This window comes from Solenopsis invicta, chromosome 8 (genome assembly GCF_016802725.1).
Source record: "Solenopsis invicta isolate M01_SB chromosome 8, UNIL_Sinv_3.0, whole genome shotgun sequence".
Taxonomy (NCBI): Eukaryota; Metazoa; Arthropoda; class Insecta; order Hymenoptera; family Formicidae; genus Solenopsis; species Solenopsis invicta.
In genome coordinates this window covers 18,493,970-18,513,756 of record NC_052671.1, presented here as the reverse complement: position 1 = coordinate 18,513,756, position 19,787 = coordinate 18,493,970, and the positions used below count along the sequence as shown (strand labels likewise).

General features: G+C 32.9%; 1 protein-coding gene across 2 annotated transcripts; it reads right to left on the bottom strand.

The window, feature by feature from the left end:
• Window positions 1-1,494: 1,494 nt before the first annotated feature.
• On the bottom strand, window positions 1,495-19,411 carry LOC105205093 (trichohyalin-like). Of its 2 annotated transcripts, XM_039452451.1 has the most exons (4): window positions 19,246-19,411; window positions 17,950-18,003; window positions 3,247-7,620; window positions 1,495-2,601 (listed from the first exon to the last, which is right to left on the bottom strand). In XM_039452451.1, exon 3 carries the CDS (start codon window positions 7,617-7,619, stop codon window positions 3,285-3,287), a length of 4,335 nt encoding a protein of 1,444 aa, XP_039308385.1. In that variant the 5' UTR covers window position 7,620; window positions 17,950-18,003; window positions 19,246-19,411; the 3' UTR covers window positions 1,495-2,601; window positions 3,247-3,284. The 2 variants fall into 2 exon arrangements, with proteins under 2 accessions (XP_039308385.1, XP_025996713.2); XM_026140928.2 differs by lacking the exons at window positions 17,950-18,003; window positions 19,246-19,411 and having other exon boundaries at window positions 3,247-8,440.
• Window positions 19,412-19,787: the final 376 nt, after the last annotated feature.

Sequence of the window (19,787 nt, the reverse complement as noted above, 5' to 3'; positions counted from 1 at the left end):
GGATAATAAAGAACAGACCTTAAAATATGTCCAGTAAAATTTTTGCGACAAAATATCAAAAAGCTGGCAAATGACTGATTATGTGCAGGGGAGGAGTCCAGTGGACCATTATGTTATTATTTGGAAGTGTAACCTCAATGGGTTAAATAAAAGGGAACTAAGCACAAGACACCCAAACGACACCCTTTCGTATTACTCTTCTACCATAAAATTTGCTGCCCTCGTAGAAACGGACTGATCTATGACTACAGATATTTTTGTTGAACATTTTATAGCCTACCTGGATTTTCAAAACGTCAATATTGTCCAAAAAGATCCTGGGATTAATATTATCATGTGTCGCTTTAATGTTAAGGAAAAAAAAACCGCAGTAATCATTTTCTCCGAAAAAGCTCTATAAATCTTCAGATCTACGAGAGCCAAGCAATTGTTGAAAAATTTTCCTCTTCTAAAATCAAATTAGCATTTTGGAAGTATCGCATCTAGTTCTATAAATCTTTCCAGCCTTACTTGAATTAGTTTTTCTAGTAATTTCAAGACGTAAGATGCAATGAAGATAGGTCTAATACTTTATTATTAGGTTGTGATCGGACAAGGAGTATGTTTGCTCGTAGCCTTTCCAGAAAACCCGGAAAATAGCTTAGAATATTAAGATATTCGTGTTGCTGATCACCACTTGCTTGTACCAACAAGTAAGAAAGATCTCTTATATCCGCCAACGGCGCTTCAGCATACACGCCACTTATCTTTACGAAATATCGTCGCCACGGATAGTGTTCACTATTGGTCGGGATATCCGGCGTCCTGGCATTCTATGCGGTCGATAAGCTATTTGTCTGGATTCTTGCCACTTCGGATTTGCTAGAACTTCAGTCGCAGTGTGCAATTAATCGTGCGTTTTAATAATTAATTTATATTACCAGTGATCGTGTATTGCACATTTCAGGGATCGTGGGACGTGGTAATTCGTGCGTAATAATAATTGCTCGAATGTACGTTTAAAAAAAATATATATACATAGTATGTAAAATATTTATTCAGTGTTCAAGTACATTCATTATTCGCACCCACGTATGTCGTTCCGTACAATCGTTTCTTATTGTTCTATCGCGCGCACGCGCGCGCGCACACACACACACACACGCACACGCACACACACACACACACACACACGCGCGCGCGCGCGCGCGCATACACACGCACGTACACGCACGCACACGCACGCACTGACACGCATTGGCACGCACACGCACGCACTGGCACGCACTGGCACGCACTGGCACGCACACGCACGCACGCGCACGCACGCGCACGCACGCGCACGCACGCGCACGCACGCGCACGCACACGCACACACACACACACACACACACACACACACACACACTCGATCACGCACGCACTCGTTCTCATCTTGCCTCTATGAATCAATCGTAGCTCGTTTTTCCCTGCTTTATGGGCATTGAAAGTTTGTCTCCGCAGACCAAAGTATTCTTTTGATTTACACAAGCGATCATTAATGCCTTCTCTAAGAAGGTTAGGCGCATTCTAGACACACGCATCGCATCTTGGTGTTTATCACGCATAATTGTTAAATGTGACTTGTCATATTGATTAGATATCATACCGACAGCCTATCAAATCAAAACAATACTTTGGTCCGCGCAAACAAACTTGCTTTGCATTCGCTAGCGTGAATGAGAGTGAGAGAGAACCTTTACGTGAAACGAGGACGGCACGTTTCTATAGCAGTTATGGTATTTTTAAAAATATTGTCAAGTTGTTGGTTCTTTCATTCTCGCATTTTCATTCACACTTTTTCACACACTCACATACACCCAGCGTCATTGATTCTGTTCCTGAGGAAATTTTCCAAACTGAGAAGTCATCATCATCTTTTATATACTCGCAGTTCACGATTAATGTAATGACTAGAGCTTATTGGTCATTACGTTAATCATAAACTGTAAGTATGTAGAAAGATAGCGACTTCTTAATTTGAAAAATTTTCTGAAGGACAGAATCAATGACGCTGGATGTACATGCACTTACGGCTTAAAATTATGAATTTAATATGAATATGGCCCTTATTCTATATTTAGTAAACAAATTAATGTGATTATTGTCAAATTAAATGCTTTATGATTATGATTATAATTATTAATATTAGGATATAATAAACTAAAATTGCGCCACTTTGCGCGTTTTGCTAAAAATGTTTTAAAATTACTTATCTATATCTAACGTGTTACTATAATATAAAATTTAACTTAATCCTACGCTAATTATTATACATACGTTGACCATTCCACGCAAAGTTTTACATTTAATTAATTTTTTCGCTTACGCGTCTTGTTCGCTGCTGCTGTTGCTGCGCCGACTGCTGGGTTTATTCTTTGTAGTCTTTTTATATCATCTGCGTCATACGTCGTCTGGGCGTATTTGGTCTTTTGGGCGTTTTAGGTTCGATGTCTGAGTCGCTTTCACAAATAGCGAGTTTTTCTGCGCTGTTTGTTTTGTGGATGCTTCTGCCTCGTCTCGTTCCTTTGTCTGAGCGCTTATTTCTTCGTCCTTGCTCGTTATTCTGATCGGTTTGGTGTTCTGTAATACAATCGAGGAATTTGTAGGGTCTTTTGACGGTTATAATTTTCCCATCAATTTTCTTTTTGATTTTAATCGAGAGGAAAATTTAGAGAGAAAGAGAAAGAGAAGGTTTGGCATTGTTTTGAAATAGGGTTGTTATTTGCGGTTTGTGTGTTTCAAGGAGAAAGGATTATTATTAAAAAATCTTGTAAATTCTTCCCTAGAGTTTGTTGAAGTTATTGTGGGGCGTATCTCGTTTGGACACGTAACGATTGAACACCACATGTTTAGAAACCGCACGATTGGAAATCGTTCGATTGAAAATCGCACGATTGGTCGATAGGAACCGACTGAGACAGAGTGAATGCGGGAGGCGGTGGACTGTAGGACTCCTTGCACACTCTCCTCCCTGTGTGTGTGTGTGTGTGTGTGTGTGTGTGCGTGCCTGTGTGTGTGCGCGCGCGCGCGCGTATCGTGCAGTATGCGTTTCTAATTGTGCGGTGTCTAATCATACGGTGTTCAATCGTGCAGTATCCAATTGTTACGCGTTCAATATTACGTGTCCAATCGTTACGTATCCAAACGAGTGTCACCCTTTATTGTGTTTGTAATTCGTGAAAAAGGTTTTAAAAAGTGAAATTTTTTGTGAGTTTTATACGTTACCATTTTTTGTCACTGAGTTATGGTTTTATATCCTCTCACTATTTGTGGGCTACGTATTTTGGTACGCCTTTTGTTATTTTTGGTTCGAACTTCTGCTGTCCACGTAATCTTTTTTTTATCTCTGTGATTTCTTGCGTTGTCATTTTCTCAAATCTGCTCTTGTCGTTACGATTACAGTATGATACATTTCGGCATTTTTGAGGCATTCTCACACGGTAATGTGCTAATTGTTTTTTTCTTTTTGCTCTTTTCTCTTCCTGCTCTTGTGTTAGTATTTGGTGTTTGATCCTTCGTTTCTTAAGCTTATCCTCTTTTTTGCTTTTATTATCGCGTTCTTTTTGGCGTTTATCGGTTGTTTTGTTATTTTTTGTACGTTCTTCCCTTTTTTGTTCTTCCTTGTATCCGTTATTTGTTTTTTTTCTGGTGGCTATTTCCTCTTTTTGTTGTTCACGCTTGCGTTTCACGGTATATTTTATCTGATTGATCGATAAACTTTTTATTTCTACTCGTAGCTGTTTATCCGTTTTTTTATTTCTTATGGATGTTATGTTATCGTTTGTTTTCACCACTTTGTCGTTCTTTGTTATACTTCTCTTTTCACTCTCGTCATCTTGAGATTGAAATACGTTTTTATTTTTTCGAAGGCTTTCGATTTTCTCTTTTATTTGTTCCGTTTTATTCTCTTGGCATTTAATGACGGTTGTTCGTCGTTTGTTAATTTTTTTTGGTGATTCCGTTATTATTATGGAATCTTTATGTCTTTTATTTCTCTGTGCTGTTCTTGTTTCTATTCTTTGTGATCCATATCTCGTACTTGGTTCTGCCATATATTGGTCTAAGTCTTTTGCGATCGGTGTTGATGTAACGAGTTTGTTACTTTTTTGTACGTTCTTCCTCGTGTCTTGTTGTTTCATCCCGTTTATTGAATCTTGATTTTCTGTTTTTGCGTCACTGGTTTTTTCTATGAATCTTCCGTACGTTGCATCCTTTGATGGTATTACCATATGTTCGTCTGTCTCTTTTGCGATCGGTGTTGATGTAACAAGTTTGTTACTTTTTTGTATGATCTTCTTCGTGTTTTGTCGTTTCGTCTCGTCTGTCTTTTCTTGATTTTCCATTTCTATATCATAAATTGTCTCCATGTTCGTTTCGTGTTTATCAACGTATGTCTTTTTTATCGTAAACTCTTTTTTGTCTGTGTTCTTATACTGTATTTCGCTTGTCTGTTTTGTCGTCATTTTTGCATTTGATGTTATTTTATCTTCTGTTAATTTAATTTTAATTTTAAATGTATTTCGCACTTGTTTTTTCTTATCTTCTTTTCTGATCGATGGTTCGCTGATATCCGTGAACGTTACATTCGCTCGGACTTTACACCTCTTTCTTCCTTGTTCATCTTTTATTATTTTTTTTACGTGTCTCTTTGCGTGCGGTTTAATGGTATAATTTGTATACACGAGTTTCCTTAATTGACGTTCTGCTTTAATTGTTTCGTCGTGTGCACGTTTTCTTTCCATTCTATCTTGCTCGTAGTTGTCACATTTTTTCATTTTATTTAAAACTTCTATTCTGTTTAGTACTTCTTGAATTATTATCTGCCATTCGATTTGTGATTCTAATATTAGTAATTCTATCTCCTTGATTAATGTATCTTCCTCGTTGCACAATCGATCGAACATTTCTTTACATGTATATTCTTTACATGTATATTCTTCTCCCGTATCGCTTGTTCGTTTATACGTCCCGTCATTGGATGGTTCTGACAATCTATTATTTTCCGTCTCATTCGTGTTCGATCTCGACTTCGTATTTATCGTATTGATTTCATTCTTTTTTACTCGTTCCAGATCTTTTACTCTTTCTGGCATCATTCTGTCTACTTTGCTTTCTTTCTGTTGTGCCGATATTTCGTTTGTACGTTTTTTTCTGTCTGTCTCGTGTGCAAGTTTTCTTTCCATTCTGTCTTGCTCGTAACTGTCATATTTTTTCATTTTATTTAAAACTTCTATTCTGTTTGGTGCTTTTTGGATCATTATCTGCCAATCGATTTGTGATTCTATCTCCTTGAATAATGTATCTTCTTTGTTGCGCAGTTGATCAAACCTTTCTTTATATGTATATTTTTCTCCCGTATCGTTTGTTCGTTCGTACGTTCCGTCATTGGATGATTCTAACAATTTATTATTTTCTGTCTTATTCATGTTCGATCTCGACAATGTATTTGTCATATTGATTTTATTCTTTTTTTCTCGTTCCAGATCTTTTATCCTTTCCGGCATCATTCTGTCTACTTTGCTTTCTTTCTGTTGTGTCAATATTTCGTTTGTACGTTTGTCTCTGTCTGTTTCGTGTGCATGTTTTCTTTCCATTCTGTCTTGCTGGTAGCTATCATATTTTTTTATTGTATTTAAAACTTCTATTCTGTTTAGTGCTTTTTGGATCATTATCTGCCAATCGATTTGTGATTCTAATATTTGTGATTTTATTTCTTTGATTAATGTATCTTCCTCGTTGCGCAGTTGATCAAATCTTTCTTTATATGTATATTCTGCCATGTCGTTTGTTCGTTCGTACGCCCCGTCAGTGGATGATTCTAACGATGTATTATTTTCCGTCTCATTCGTGTTTGATCTCGGCATTGTATTTGTCGTATCGATTTCATTCTCTTTTTCTCGTTTCAGATCTTTTATCCTTTCCGGCATCATTCTGTTTACTTTGCTTTGTTTCTGTTGTGTCGTTATTTTGTTTGTACGTTTGTCTCTGTCTGTCTCCTGTGCACTCACGTTGTCACGTGTATCATTGTTCGCATGTTTTGTCACTATTTCTTTCTCGTTGTTTTTTTTCACTACGTTATGCACGTTATCCGTATTTTCAGTATTATTTGCACTTGCGCTTTCGAGTGTCTCGGAAAGACTGGTAATCTCTCGCATGTGGTCGGCCTGCTGCATACTTGGTTTTACCGTGGTGGCACGATTTGTGGTCACTCGTTGGTACTGCGTAGTCAACGGGTCTGTATGTTCTTCATTCTTGCTGTTACATGTCTTGTCGTACTCGTTATAATTTATCGCGGATTTGCACGTTTTCGGATCTGTCTCGCGTTTGTATGTCTCGTCGTAATTGTTTATAGTCTTATTTTTGTCTGAATTTTCTGGAATTGGAGTCTCTGTTGTTTTGATTGCTCGTGTTACGTTATATGCAATTTTACGTATCTTTTTACGTCTCTCGGTGATTTTAGCGCGTTCTATACTTTTATTTAGTACTATCTTCATATTGTTATTTATATTTTTATGTTTTTCCAAAAGTTGCAACTTTTTTTCTATTGTTCTATTATTAATTGATTCTTTTATTTCTACTTTTTCTTTTATTGATTTGCTATTTTCCGATTCTGTTCCTAATGTTGTTATACTTTTTTGATTTAATGTTTTGTTTTGACTCTCTTGTTCGGAATCTGTGTCTGATAGTGACATGTCATTATTAAATGCTACGCTTTTATTTACTAAATTTATGTGATTGTTTTTATTTTTTGATTTTATTTCTTGTGTTATTCTATCGTTTGCTAGTATTTTAAAATCGTTTTCAAAACTTGTTTTATGTTTATTTGCCTTTCTTAATCCGTTATCTGTAGACTTTTTTATTGTTATAGTTTTTGCGACGTTTGTCTCATCTATTTCGCGAACTATACGTCTTGGTTGTATTATTACGCGGCTATTGTTCGTTGTTTGAATTATATCTCTTTTGCCGATATTTCCTATCTCGATTTCGATTTTATTTCTACTATTCTTTTCTAATTCGTTTCTTACTTTATCTTCAATTTGCACGACGTTATGTATTATATCTTTTTCTGATTTTAAATTATGTTTTGTGCGTTCTTCCCATTTGTAAGGTAATTCTATTTTCGACTGTTCTTTAATGTTCGCGTTTGTTCGACCTATTTGTTGTTGATTTCCTACGAGTTTGTCTTCATTTAATTCTATCTTGGTTTTCTGTCTAATCGTGTCTTGGTGTTTATGTTTTTCCTGTTCTATTGCTCTTAATTCGCGTTTTAGATTTTCGTATTCTCTTTTTTTATCAAATACTAAATTCATTGTTAGAATTTGCTGTTTTATTTCGTAACCTTTATTGTTAGATTCTGCTATGTTTGTCATTTTACACGGTGTTTCGTGCTTGTCTGTCTCTATATAATGTTTGTATTGATTTGTTATTTTGGTTTCTATTTTTACCATTTGATTTTGCTTTAATCCACGCGTTGAATATTGTCTAGGCGGTTTATTTATGTCTTTACTTCCTTTGACTTTCCATAATGGTTCTAGTCTATGTTCGTTCATTTCTGTTTCGTTTACATTTACGTTAGTCATGTTCTTCGCCAAGCTCATTCTAAACAAATTAATAATTCTATTGTTATTTATCTCGCTTGTTCATTATCCGTTATTTTTTCTAAATTTTTTACTATCAACGCTACTATTGCTATTGCGTCTTATTTCTACGGTTTTATTCTTTTCCTTTTGCTTTACGATATTTATTATTTGATACAAATTAGTAGATAAATAAATCTTATTCGCGTTATCCTTATCTTTTCAAAAAAAGGTAAAAAACATCTTGATATGTGTGTATGTGTGTGTGTGTGTGTGTGCGTGCGCGTGGCTGTGTGTGTACCTTTTAAATCTTCATATTTTTTTTTACAAAACCCAAGTGGTAGTATCTTTGTATTATTGAAAATTTTTCTATTCTAACCCATATGATGCTCTCTTTAATTTCTATACAAAACCTATCAAGGTTAACGTAGAAGGTTAACGAGTTGAAGATTTTATTATGAGCCGAGACCTGGATTTTCTAGTAAAGTACCCCTGATTATTTAATGAAGTTTTTAGGAGTATGTAATGCCAAATATGGGAATTAGGGGCCTAGGAAGATTTGGGATTTCGGTTCATTCGCGGCAATATTTGTGTGGCTATTGCCCACCTATTGGCCAATCTGCGATGGAAATAACGATAAATCAGCTAACGCTGTTAATAGTCAATTTCAAACTGATACTATCAGTCTGGCAGCATTTGTTAATAAAGTCAAAATGAGACACACACATTTAATTTTCAAAATACACATTCATATACAACTTTATAAAAATAAATCAAGGACATAATACACTAGGATCATAAATACAATGTTTAAAACAAAATATTGTCACAAATGAACCAAAATCCCAAACCTATTACTGTCTTGCCTCTGCTCGACTTGCTCTTTTTCTTGTGCTTTTCTGCAACTTTTTGCATCGTTCCAGCACCGCGCTCCCTGGACATGCCTTTTATTTCCGATTACGATTCTGAAGCTTTTGTTCTTTTCAGGACGCCCGACTCGTAACACGGTTGATAAAAGTGACTCTCAAAGCAACAGCAATTGCATTGTTTCTCCAATCAATGTTATTGCCATTTTGTGTTGCATGCACAACATTTCCATGTACCATCTCACCATTTTATCATCTGATGAGCACCATTTTGATTTGTGTAAGAATGAGATTGCTGATAGTTCAATTGTCGAACATTTTTGCATAGAGGACACTAATTCGTATGATATCGACCTGTCTTCACCGATTGATCTTCACAATCCTGAACCGGTAGATGAATCTGACAACGATTCTGATTTTATGCCCGAGCCAAAGATTAAAGTTCCACGCAAAGAATGTCTCCGTGCAAAATATGAGAATCCGTTATTGAACGCGTCAGGACGATTTGGCCGTCCCTCTCGTTATATCACGTCAATTAGTGGAGAATATGGGACGTGGGAAAAAGACGGAGAAAAATCTGCAGTCACAGCAATAGTTCAATAGCGTAGTAGACAGCGGTTTGCAAATGCTCCAAAGGTGGGCTAACAAGAAAGAAGACGGTGGCTACCGCTCGATGCGTGATGTCAACCAACGAGTCTATGAACAGTTTTTCGCACATCAAAACAAGTACGGCCGTGTGAACGAATTCATGTTCCAAAAGTGGATTTTGCAAGCGAAACAAGACATCAATCCCAATTTGCACTTTAGGCCTTCTCAAGTTGGGTTGATCAGTTTAAAAGAAAATATCACATTTTGTTTCGCAAAATCACCTACATAGTTGAAAAAAATTACGCCAAAACACGAGTGTCCAACAAAGCCACCGTTGCTGCTTTTGTTGAGCTATGTTAAGCAAATAATTGTTGAAAAAGGTTACACATTTGAAGAAATTATCAAAGTCTTTTCCAGAAACAACTTTACCTTAATCAAACCTACATCAACAAGGGCGAAAAATGAATACATGCGTCTGTGGGTTCAAAGAACGTCACCACCCACAGTTACATGATAATGCTATAGATTGATTGTGGCGGTGGTGTTTCGGAGATCGTCTACCTGAAATCATTGGAACTGTCTGGTTAATTTCCACAAGTGCGCATACAAGTGTTCCCTGCCATCATTAATGTTCATATGGGCAAAAATCCCATAATGATCAACTATGGTCAGATGAAGTGGTCCTTCATCTAATGTTTGGCGAATTGATCCGCAAGAGCCTCAAGTGTTGTTTTCTTCTCGTCGACAGTTGGTCAAACAACCGGAATAAAGAGCTTTTCTAATAGATTTTGACCGAATACGGAAACCGATTGGAAGTTGAACGGTTGTGGATCCCCGAAGAGAAAACTAGCTTGAGCCAATCTTTGGATGTATATTACTTCCGAGGTTACAAGTCTTTTGTGAAATATATCATGAATTCTATCAAAACTACGTTGCCGATTTGGACCCGCAATTATTACTGCAAGGTGCAGTCTTTTGTCCACTAGCAGTTTTGTGCTCCCATCTTCGCCGATATGATAAAATATGCTTTCTCAAAGTTGGCTACATTGAGAGGCTTGGATTCATCACTTCAGTGGAATTTTGTCTCGATATTGACAAGTTGGAAACGTGTGTGTTTGACAGATGCGAAAAGATGTCTGACATCATCTGTGCCCATTGTAACAATTGCTTTTGTTTTCAATATTGTATTTATGATAATCTTTATATAAATTGTTGCGATTAAATTTTTTGTATGCCCTTGATTCTTTTTTGCGAAATGTATATGTGTATTTTGAAAATTAAATGTATGTCTCATTTTGACTTTATCAACAAACGCCGCTGCCAGACTGGTAGTATCAGTTTGAAATTGACTGTCAACAGCGCTAGCTGATTTGCCGCTATTTCCATCGCAAATTGGCCAGTAGGTGGGCAATAGCCGTACGAATATTGCCGCGAATAAACCGAAATCCTAAATCTTCCTAGGCCCCTAACTTCCATATTTGGCATTACATACTCCTAAAAACTTCATCAAATAATCAGGGGAGTGTACTTTACCAAAAAATTCAGGTCTCTCCTCATAACAAAATCTTCAACTCGTACATTGCTCTTGTAAGTGGTAATATTTCTATTGTTATAAAAAAATTTTTCTATTCCAACCCAAGTGGTATTTACATAAAAATAAATATCTTAAGTTTAATTCAACCTAAATATATTTTTTCATAAAATGCATGAAATCTTTGCGCCAATTATAAAGAGAATACATTGTTCTTTGAAATAACTACTTTTAACAAATAAAATGGAAGTGATAGTATTTTTATTTTTTTAATAAAACCCAAGTACCTTTACTTTCTTTTTAAATAAAATTCAAGTGGTATTATCTATAATGTCCAATAAAAAATTTTTTTGTTCTAACGGGTGTATTTAATTTAAAAAGTTTTAATGGAATATGTAACGTTTAATCTCAAAGAATTACAGAAGTATCACAAATATAAAATTTGATTAAAATAAAAAGTTTTTAAACTACAAAAACTTAGCGCTGCTAGATATTTAAATATAATCTAAATATAATGTTAATAAAATATAATAGTTACAGTAACATAGAAAATTATAATGATTTACAATGTTATTTAAATGTTAAAGAAATTTAATATTTAACCTATTTAGCGTAATTACTTTTATAACAAATATCTTACAAGTATTACATTTATTGCTTTCTTTCTTAAATCAATTCTTTTTATTGCTTTTGTTATTTCATAACGCCAAGTTTTTGTAGTTTAAAAATTTTTTATTTCAATAAAATTTTATATTTCTATTTCCTCTTTAATACTTTGAGATTAAATGTTATTCCATTAAAACATTTTAAATTCATTAGTACATTCAATAAGTACATTCATTTGGGTTAGAACAGAAAAATTTTTTATTGGAAATACACAAATAGTACCATTTCAATTTTATTTAAAAAGAACTTGAAGGTACCGTGGGCTTTATTAAAAAAATAAAATGCTATCATTTGCATTTTATTTGTTAAAAGTAGTTCAGTAGTTATTTCAAAGAGCAATATATTCTCTTTATAATTGGCGCAATTTAAAGATTTGATATCCAGCAAACATTTTGTATGCAAAAGGATATCAAAAGGACACCAAATTCCAGCGGAATTTCGTACCAAAACCGTATCTTACTGTGTCCGCATTAAGATGTCCAATGTAAACCAAATCTGACAAACATATCTAAAGTCAAATTGAAATCAATACCGGAACAAATTTGATAATAATAATGTGATGACAAAATGGCAAATACAAACCAAATACAAACCAAATCTGTTTTCAAACGTGCTGACAGAATGACACCAAATACAGATCAAATCTGATGTTTCCAAGACCAACAAAAAAAAATCATTTTATTTATAACAGATTTTATTATTTTTATAGCTTAATCTGTATCCATTGTTTCACATATAACATTTTAATTCACTTATTACAATTACGCATTATTTTAAAGATTTTTGAAAACGCATGTCGGCGCCGGCGAGATTCGAACCTAAGATTTCGGAATAACAACCTAACACGCTAACACTAAGCTAATCGTACACATGTAATATCGTTGATAAAAAATTATATTTGAAGTAAAACTGAACTAAACCGAAAGAAACTTGCGTTTTGAATATCGCGCAAACACTATCACTAATTCTATGATTATTTAGCCTTAGATATTTTTAGTATAAACTATATAAATAATTAAAATCTTTTCCTACTCATGGCCAGATCAATCAAAAAATAACAATTAGAAGTAGTATCGAAGCATAATAAAACATTATTGATGTAAAGAGCACGTTGCAAAAGTCAATTTTGCAATTAATTGTTATAAAAAAATTGTTAAAAATAACTGTAGAGAAAAACTGATTGCACCAATCGATTCACCGAGAAAAACTTCTAAAGACACATATATGACGCTTTCTTAATTCTTATAGTTGTTATAATTATTACAAACAAATTAGTTGCATAAGTGTTTTGACAAAAAGATAATGGCAGAATTTCGTAAAGATAGCATGATGTGCGCAATGTAACATTTTATCCTTGTTTAACTTTTGGTGGATTATGTCAAGCGCATTATGCGCTTTATGGAACTCAACTAATGTTGCATTCTTGTGTGATAAATGCTGACACTTTTGTAATAGCAAGCTTGCTTACTATCTACCATCAATTTGTCAATTATATAAACAACAGATCTGTCTGCTATCAATTTTCAATCTGTCGTGTATTTTGACAAAGGGATAATATTGCATTCTTGCGTGAAAATTGCTAACATTTTTGCAATAGCAAACTTGTTTAACATTTGTTATAAATTTGTCGTCAAAACTTTCAAGATTTGCTTGCTTTTCAACGTCAATTTGTCATATACTCTGCCAACAAGGTTGTAGTATATTTAATACAAATTTGCTAATAGTACCGGAAATACCAATGTATGCGGATCATATGCAGACCAAAATCTGTTACCAACCTTTGCAGTTGCAGAAATGGTTATAGGGGTACATTTTTTTGGAAACATACATTTGGGTTTGATTATTTTTTAAGATATTTATTTTTTAGTAAATACAATAGTTATTTCAAAGAGCAATATATTCTTTTTATAATTAGCACAATTTAAAGATTTCATACATTTTTGGAAAAATATATTTAGGTTGGATTAAATTTAAGATATCCCGGGAAAAAAGAATTAGATCTAACCGGATCAAATCATATCTCTGTAGATCAAATTATATCTGATCAGATATACTCAGATATGGCTCATCATATCTATGCAGATCTAATCATAGTATCTGTCAATATATAACAATATGTAGCATATATTGTACTCTTTGACGGTTTCAATCGGATCATATCTCTTCAGATCTGATAATATCTGCAATTCAATTTTTCTGGAATATCCCAGATCTAATATATCTGTTCATATCTGACAATATCTGTGATTCTGTATTTTTAGGAAAATCCCAGATCTGGCATATATGTTCATATCTGACAATATCTGTGATTTTATATTTTCAAGAATAATTCAGATCTGACATATTTGTTCAGATCTGACAATATCTATCATTGATTTTCAATGAAACAGTCCAGATGACTGCAGTATCGCTACAAATCATTAATAGATATTATCAGATCTGTTTAGATATAATCATATTTAACAAATGCGACCCAAAATACTTTACGTCTGACCAATGGTCAGATATGCATATCTCAAAATATTATAAGTAGAAATGAGGTTGTATTAAAAGCTATTCATATCTGAGCAGATCAAATTGATTTGATATCTGATCATATTTAATTAATATGATTAAATATTTAATGATATTTGTCTAATTTCATATTTAACTCTTACTAGTCATCATGGGGTCATTCGCGTCCGAGCAAAATTTCCCGCGTTGTGTACTCCGGTCACTTCGGTACAGTACGTGCTACAGGTGCCTGCACCCCCCTATGATCGAAAACCATCTCATTACGAAGTAGTTTTTAATAGAAGCGTAAAACACAAATAACCTCAATGTAATGGCGAGAAACAAAAAATTACGGCAAGTGTTAAATATATAAACAAAAATTTATACATAACAAATTAAAAAAATTTAATTAAACATCTATAATATATTACAATAAATCAATTATGATACAAACATAATTTGCTGATGACAAAGTACTTTTTAGAAATAAAAAACGTAGTTATTTAATATAATTTTATTTATCAATGTGCCTTATATCTAAAATACAAAAAACAAATGCAGAAGAATATAATTTAAATTATTTAGTACATAAAATTATTAGGTAATAGTTAAAAAAAAGCAAAGAAAGCAAAAAATTTGATTATTTAATTTAAATTACATTTAATTTAAATTACAAAAATTTGAGTTGAAGTTTGGAGATTTGCATAAATAATTACCAACTCAAATAAGAATTATTAAAGATTTTATATTCTTAACTTTAATTAATAAAAACTGATTTATCTGTTGAATAAGTATAATATGTTTAATTTTCAAAACTTTCTGACAATCAAAGAACATTTTAGTAAATGTAACATTATAAAATTGAAAAATAAAGTATAAATTATTATCTATTTCCAAGAAAAATCTAATAGATCCATATTTAGTTTTATTGTCATTGGTCGTTACTTGTACATTAGAGCTATCATTTTTAGTAATTTTATATAGTTGTGAAGTATAAAGCTTATTTTTAATTTTAGCTCGAGCGTAAATAGATATATTGTCGATGGGTAGGCCATTTAATGTTAATACTCTTCTCTCAATATCATTCATAAATTTCAATTCTTGAGGAGAACCAAGTAATTTGTAATCTTTTTCGATATTAGATGATGGTTAATAGTATGTTCGTCAGCAAAACACTGATTTTTTAAAATCGCTGCGCCTTGAGCTATTTTTAAATTATTAATAATCTCTTGACTCATATTCTTAGTCCCATGTACACAATTTGCTAGAAAACCATTAAAGCTTTCAAATGGGAATGCCGATGTTGCTCATAGAGGACCCCATCGCCGAACACACAAACCGAGATATAAAAGTTGATGCGCATTGTAAGTGAGTTTTCTATCGCCGTACAAAACTTTAATATCTTTCACGAATAATCTTAAGCAAATTTCCGCTTCTTCAAGCTCTAATTCTGTATTGATACTGTTTTGAAGTAGAATAAAGAGAGCAATAACTAGAAGTAGCTAGTGTTGGAAATATTTATCAGGTAAAAAGTTGGACAAAATCGGAACAGAATAGAATAAAATCCAATTATAAATCTCAGAAGCTTTGTAAAAGGAATGGAGAAAAATACTTCGTGGCATTCTATGAAATGAATGAAGTGGTCGAATATTAGTCAAAAAAATTATCAATTTCTCTTAAATATTGTACAATGTTTCATGCACCTTTTTTATGAAACCAAATATTAATGAATTGTTTGCCTATTCCTAACAAAACTGAATGCATGTATTCGGGCAAGAGACAAATGGACAAATCTAAAAACGGTAATAGAGAAACTACAGAGTAACCTTTAACACCTTTAATATCTCGTTTTTTTATTAATAATTTTTTAGCTCGATCTTCCATTTTTCCGCTGTCCTTAGTTTAATTTGTTACTTTGGATAATTATAAACACGAATGATTTTTTGTCCAAAAGCTGGTTTATATCTTTCTGTTTTTATCTCGCAGATGTTACAACCGTACTTTCCATTAAAATTAATTATATTTTGTATTTGAGCTCTTGCTGGCGCATCGGCTCTAAATAATGGAGCCACAATTGTTGAGATACACACTTCATTAGTATTCGTAATTTTTGACATCAAAATGACATAAAGTGACATGTTTGATGTTGTTTTGATGCCAAAACGACGACAAATAGCAGTGTGCTATAGGGGTTGTTAATTTTTGTAAGTCCCGATGTACAATAGCAATCATAGTCAATTATTGTCTTTATATTAATCTGTGATTGGTTAATTTCCTAAGACTTAAGGCTTACTACTCCTCCCTAATAGCCATGCATGTTTTGCAAAATCAGGCAACTTAATGCTGAGCATGAATTTTCGACTAATTGCTGTGTATTTGCTGAAAACGTAATGCATAGTCCTACATATTCAACAACATGAGAGCAGATTTGAGACATTTTATGTCAGCAGATTCAAAGCAAACAGAGAGCAACTGTTGCTTATTCTGTTGCCAACAAAATGACATCTATTCGTGGAAAACATTTTGCTTTATCAATCATTTTCAACAACATAAGAGTAACGTGACGATAATAAAAAAAAAGATAATGATGCTGTGCTTTTGTCGTATATTTATTAAAAATATTAAATATGTTAATTATTGTCTTGTAGCCAAATAAAATGTCGAAAATGATTTGTGTGTGTGTGTGCGCACGTGTGCGTATGTGATTGTGTGTTGGCGAGTGTGTGTAATGTAATAAATAAACAGGAGTAAATTAATTATTTACTTGGCTATCAGATTGAATTGAAATGGATTTAACAACTGAGTGCTGTCGTCACCGCTAGGCGGCTACGTCGTGGGAGATTTTCTCGTGAGTCGAGTGCGGCCACAGGCGTTATATCTAGGTGCCACCACGCCACCCCAGCTCATACTTCCGTAAGCTTTCAGGACTTGCTTGTTGTAAGCTCGAGACGAATACTTGCTCTCATTCTTTTCAAACGTGACGTGTGTATGGAACATTGGTCCACATAAAATTTTATATTTTTATATGCAAATAACAATTTGTATTTTTATTTAATCTTGTACATAAATTAAATGTTTAATTTAAATATAATTTTTTTTAACAAAGAGGATATAAGAAATATTTTTTTGTAAGCTAAACATTTATTAGGTTTACATTAATGTATTCTGTTTTAATAAATCTATCTGGATTCCGATCTTATTTTCAATCGGTCTTAATACCGTATTTTTGGTGTAGAAATCTCGATCGATTCGGATTACTTTTTTTAATCGGTTTTATCGCACATTTTTGGCAGAGTGGTGACAATTCAGCAGAAAGAAGAATTAACTTATTTATTTTTTATATATTTGAAAAAAAAGTACAAAACATATATTTAACCGTTTTCGACATGTTGTTAAATTTTTACTAAAATTTATGACTTAGCACATGTTATTGGCAACTTGCTCTTATGTTGCTCTTTATGTATGGCGATAAACCGTTGACAGCAAATACGCAGCATATTGGCAGCAAAACGTGCTGAATTCATATGATGTCAAACCAAAGGCAAATGAGACACACACCTTGTTCTAAATGTGCTGAAAACTAATGCCCTTTGTTTTCGGCAACATTACAGCAACAACACAGACAGGTGGCTATCAGGGTAGTTATATCTGGTCAAATCTCTCAGATCTGGTCGGATACAGACAAATTGCATATCTGGCCAGATCTGATAGATCTAATCATATTTCAACAAATCTAAATTCAACAATATAATTATATCTAGTCATATCTGATTATATCTGGCCAGATCTTAAAGATCCACTTGGATTGGAATAGGAAAATTTTTCAATGATAATACAGATATAGTACCACTTGGGTTTTGTAGAAAAAAATAAAGATTTAAGGGGTACACACACACACACACACACACACACACACACACACACACACACACACACACACACACACACACACACACACACACATACACACACACACACATACGCACACGCACACGCGCGCACACACACGTACACGCACACACGCACGCACGCACTTGACGCCTTTTTTTTACCTTTTTTAAAAAGATAATTTTATACTGATATCACGTGTTTTGTAGTGTTAAGCAATATATATATTTTTTGATAAAAGTTATGTATTCAACTTACAAGATTATAAAAAACTGCTTACTTTAAAATATAATTAAATTTTTAAAAATCAATTTCTTACCAGTGTAAAATGAAAAGAATGGATGTCCTTGTAACATCAAATCCTGAGCTCCATCTACAGTAAATAATATATTTCTTGTATAGCTAAAGTCATATGCTTTTACAAGTGCTGTGTATCAAATTTTCCAACATGTTATAACATATGATTGACAAAGTGCACATGAATGTGGTAACAAAACAAATCTAATTAGACCAAATGCACATTATTAAATCTGTTTTAGTCTTTCTATCTTTTTCTAATGAGTATCTCAGAGAAAATGTGTTTTGCTTTCTTAGATCTACCTGTAAGTCATAATTTTTTAACTCTAGCATTAATGTAAATGTATATTTTGAATTGACGTTTCAAACAAGTGTCAAATAATTGAATGAAGATATAAAAATGATTCTAATGCTTGTTGTACGTTTAATTTTATAAGTTGAGTCTTAGAGGCCTCAACGCTGTATGTTCTCTCTGGTTTGAAAAATTTGTAACTGGATTAATTAATAAGTAAGGTAAGTACATTTTGAATATTGTTCATTAAAGTTATTAATTTTAAGTATAACTTTTACAATGTATATAGAGTTCACTAAACTAGTTAAAATAATACATGATATTAAATATGTTCGCTGTTACAAAATAAATGTTAATTGTAATTAAATAAAATGTGTTTTAATCTCGCTGTAATACCTAATATTATAATAATGTTTCTACGCCTCTTATAAAAAGTATTCTCCCTTGTAAGAGATAATTCATTTTGTAACACAGCGAGTATATTTAATATCATGTATTATTTTAACTAGTTCAATGAACTCTACATATGTTGTTAAAGTTACACTTACTTTATTAACTTTAATAAACAGGATTCAAAATGTACTTACCTTACTTACTAATTAATACACAGTTATAAATTTCTGAAACCAGAGAGGACATGCAGCATTGGGGTTTCTAAGACTCAACTTGTAAAATTAAACGTAGGCATTAGAATTTTTTTCTATTTTCCTTCAATCATTTGACTATTTCCAAACATCAATTCATTCAAAATATACATTTACATTAACGCTAGAGTTAAAAAATTATGACTTAAAGGCAAATTTAAGAAAGCACATTTTCCCTAAGAAAAGTGAGATACGTATTGGAGGAAAACAAAAGCAGATTTAATAATAAGAATTCAGTCTAATTAGTTTTATTTCATTGCCATATTCATATGCACTTTGTCAATCATGTATTATAACACTTGGAAAATTTGATACACAGCACTCGTAAAAGTATAATATTATCTCTCGTTAATGCAAAATGTATATTTTTAATTGCACGTACTTATTATAAGCTCATACAACGCGTTTTTGCATCACACATACGAATTCGACAGAAAAAAGTGTCGTTTGCCCCGCGAGATATTATTAACGATTCAGGTTAGAAAACCTGTCAACGTCTCAACCATGGTGGAAGAAACAAGGTGTGCTCGTGCTCATTGAAATATACTCTAAAGGGCCTCGCACATGAAATGAATAACATAACATAAGCACAACGTAAGACCGACGGACCAATGAGCATTCAGTATAAAGTCGTCAAATTGATTTACATAGGATTCCCATTGGTTCAGAAGTCTTATGCTACGCTTATGCTATGTTATACATTTCATGTGTGAGGCCCTTAAAAATCCGAACCCAGATAGATTTATTAAAACAGAATACATTAATGTAAACGTAATAAATGTTTAGTTTACAAAAAAAAAAATATTTCTTGTATCTTTTTTGTTAAAAAAGATTTAAAAAAAGATTAAATTTAAATTAAACATTTAATTTATATACAAGATTAAATAACAATACAAATTGTTATTTACATGTAAAAATATAAAA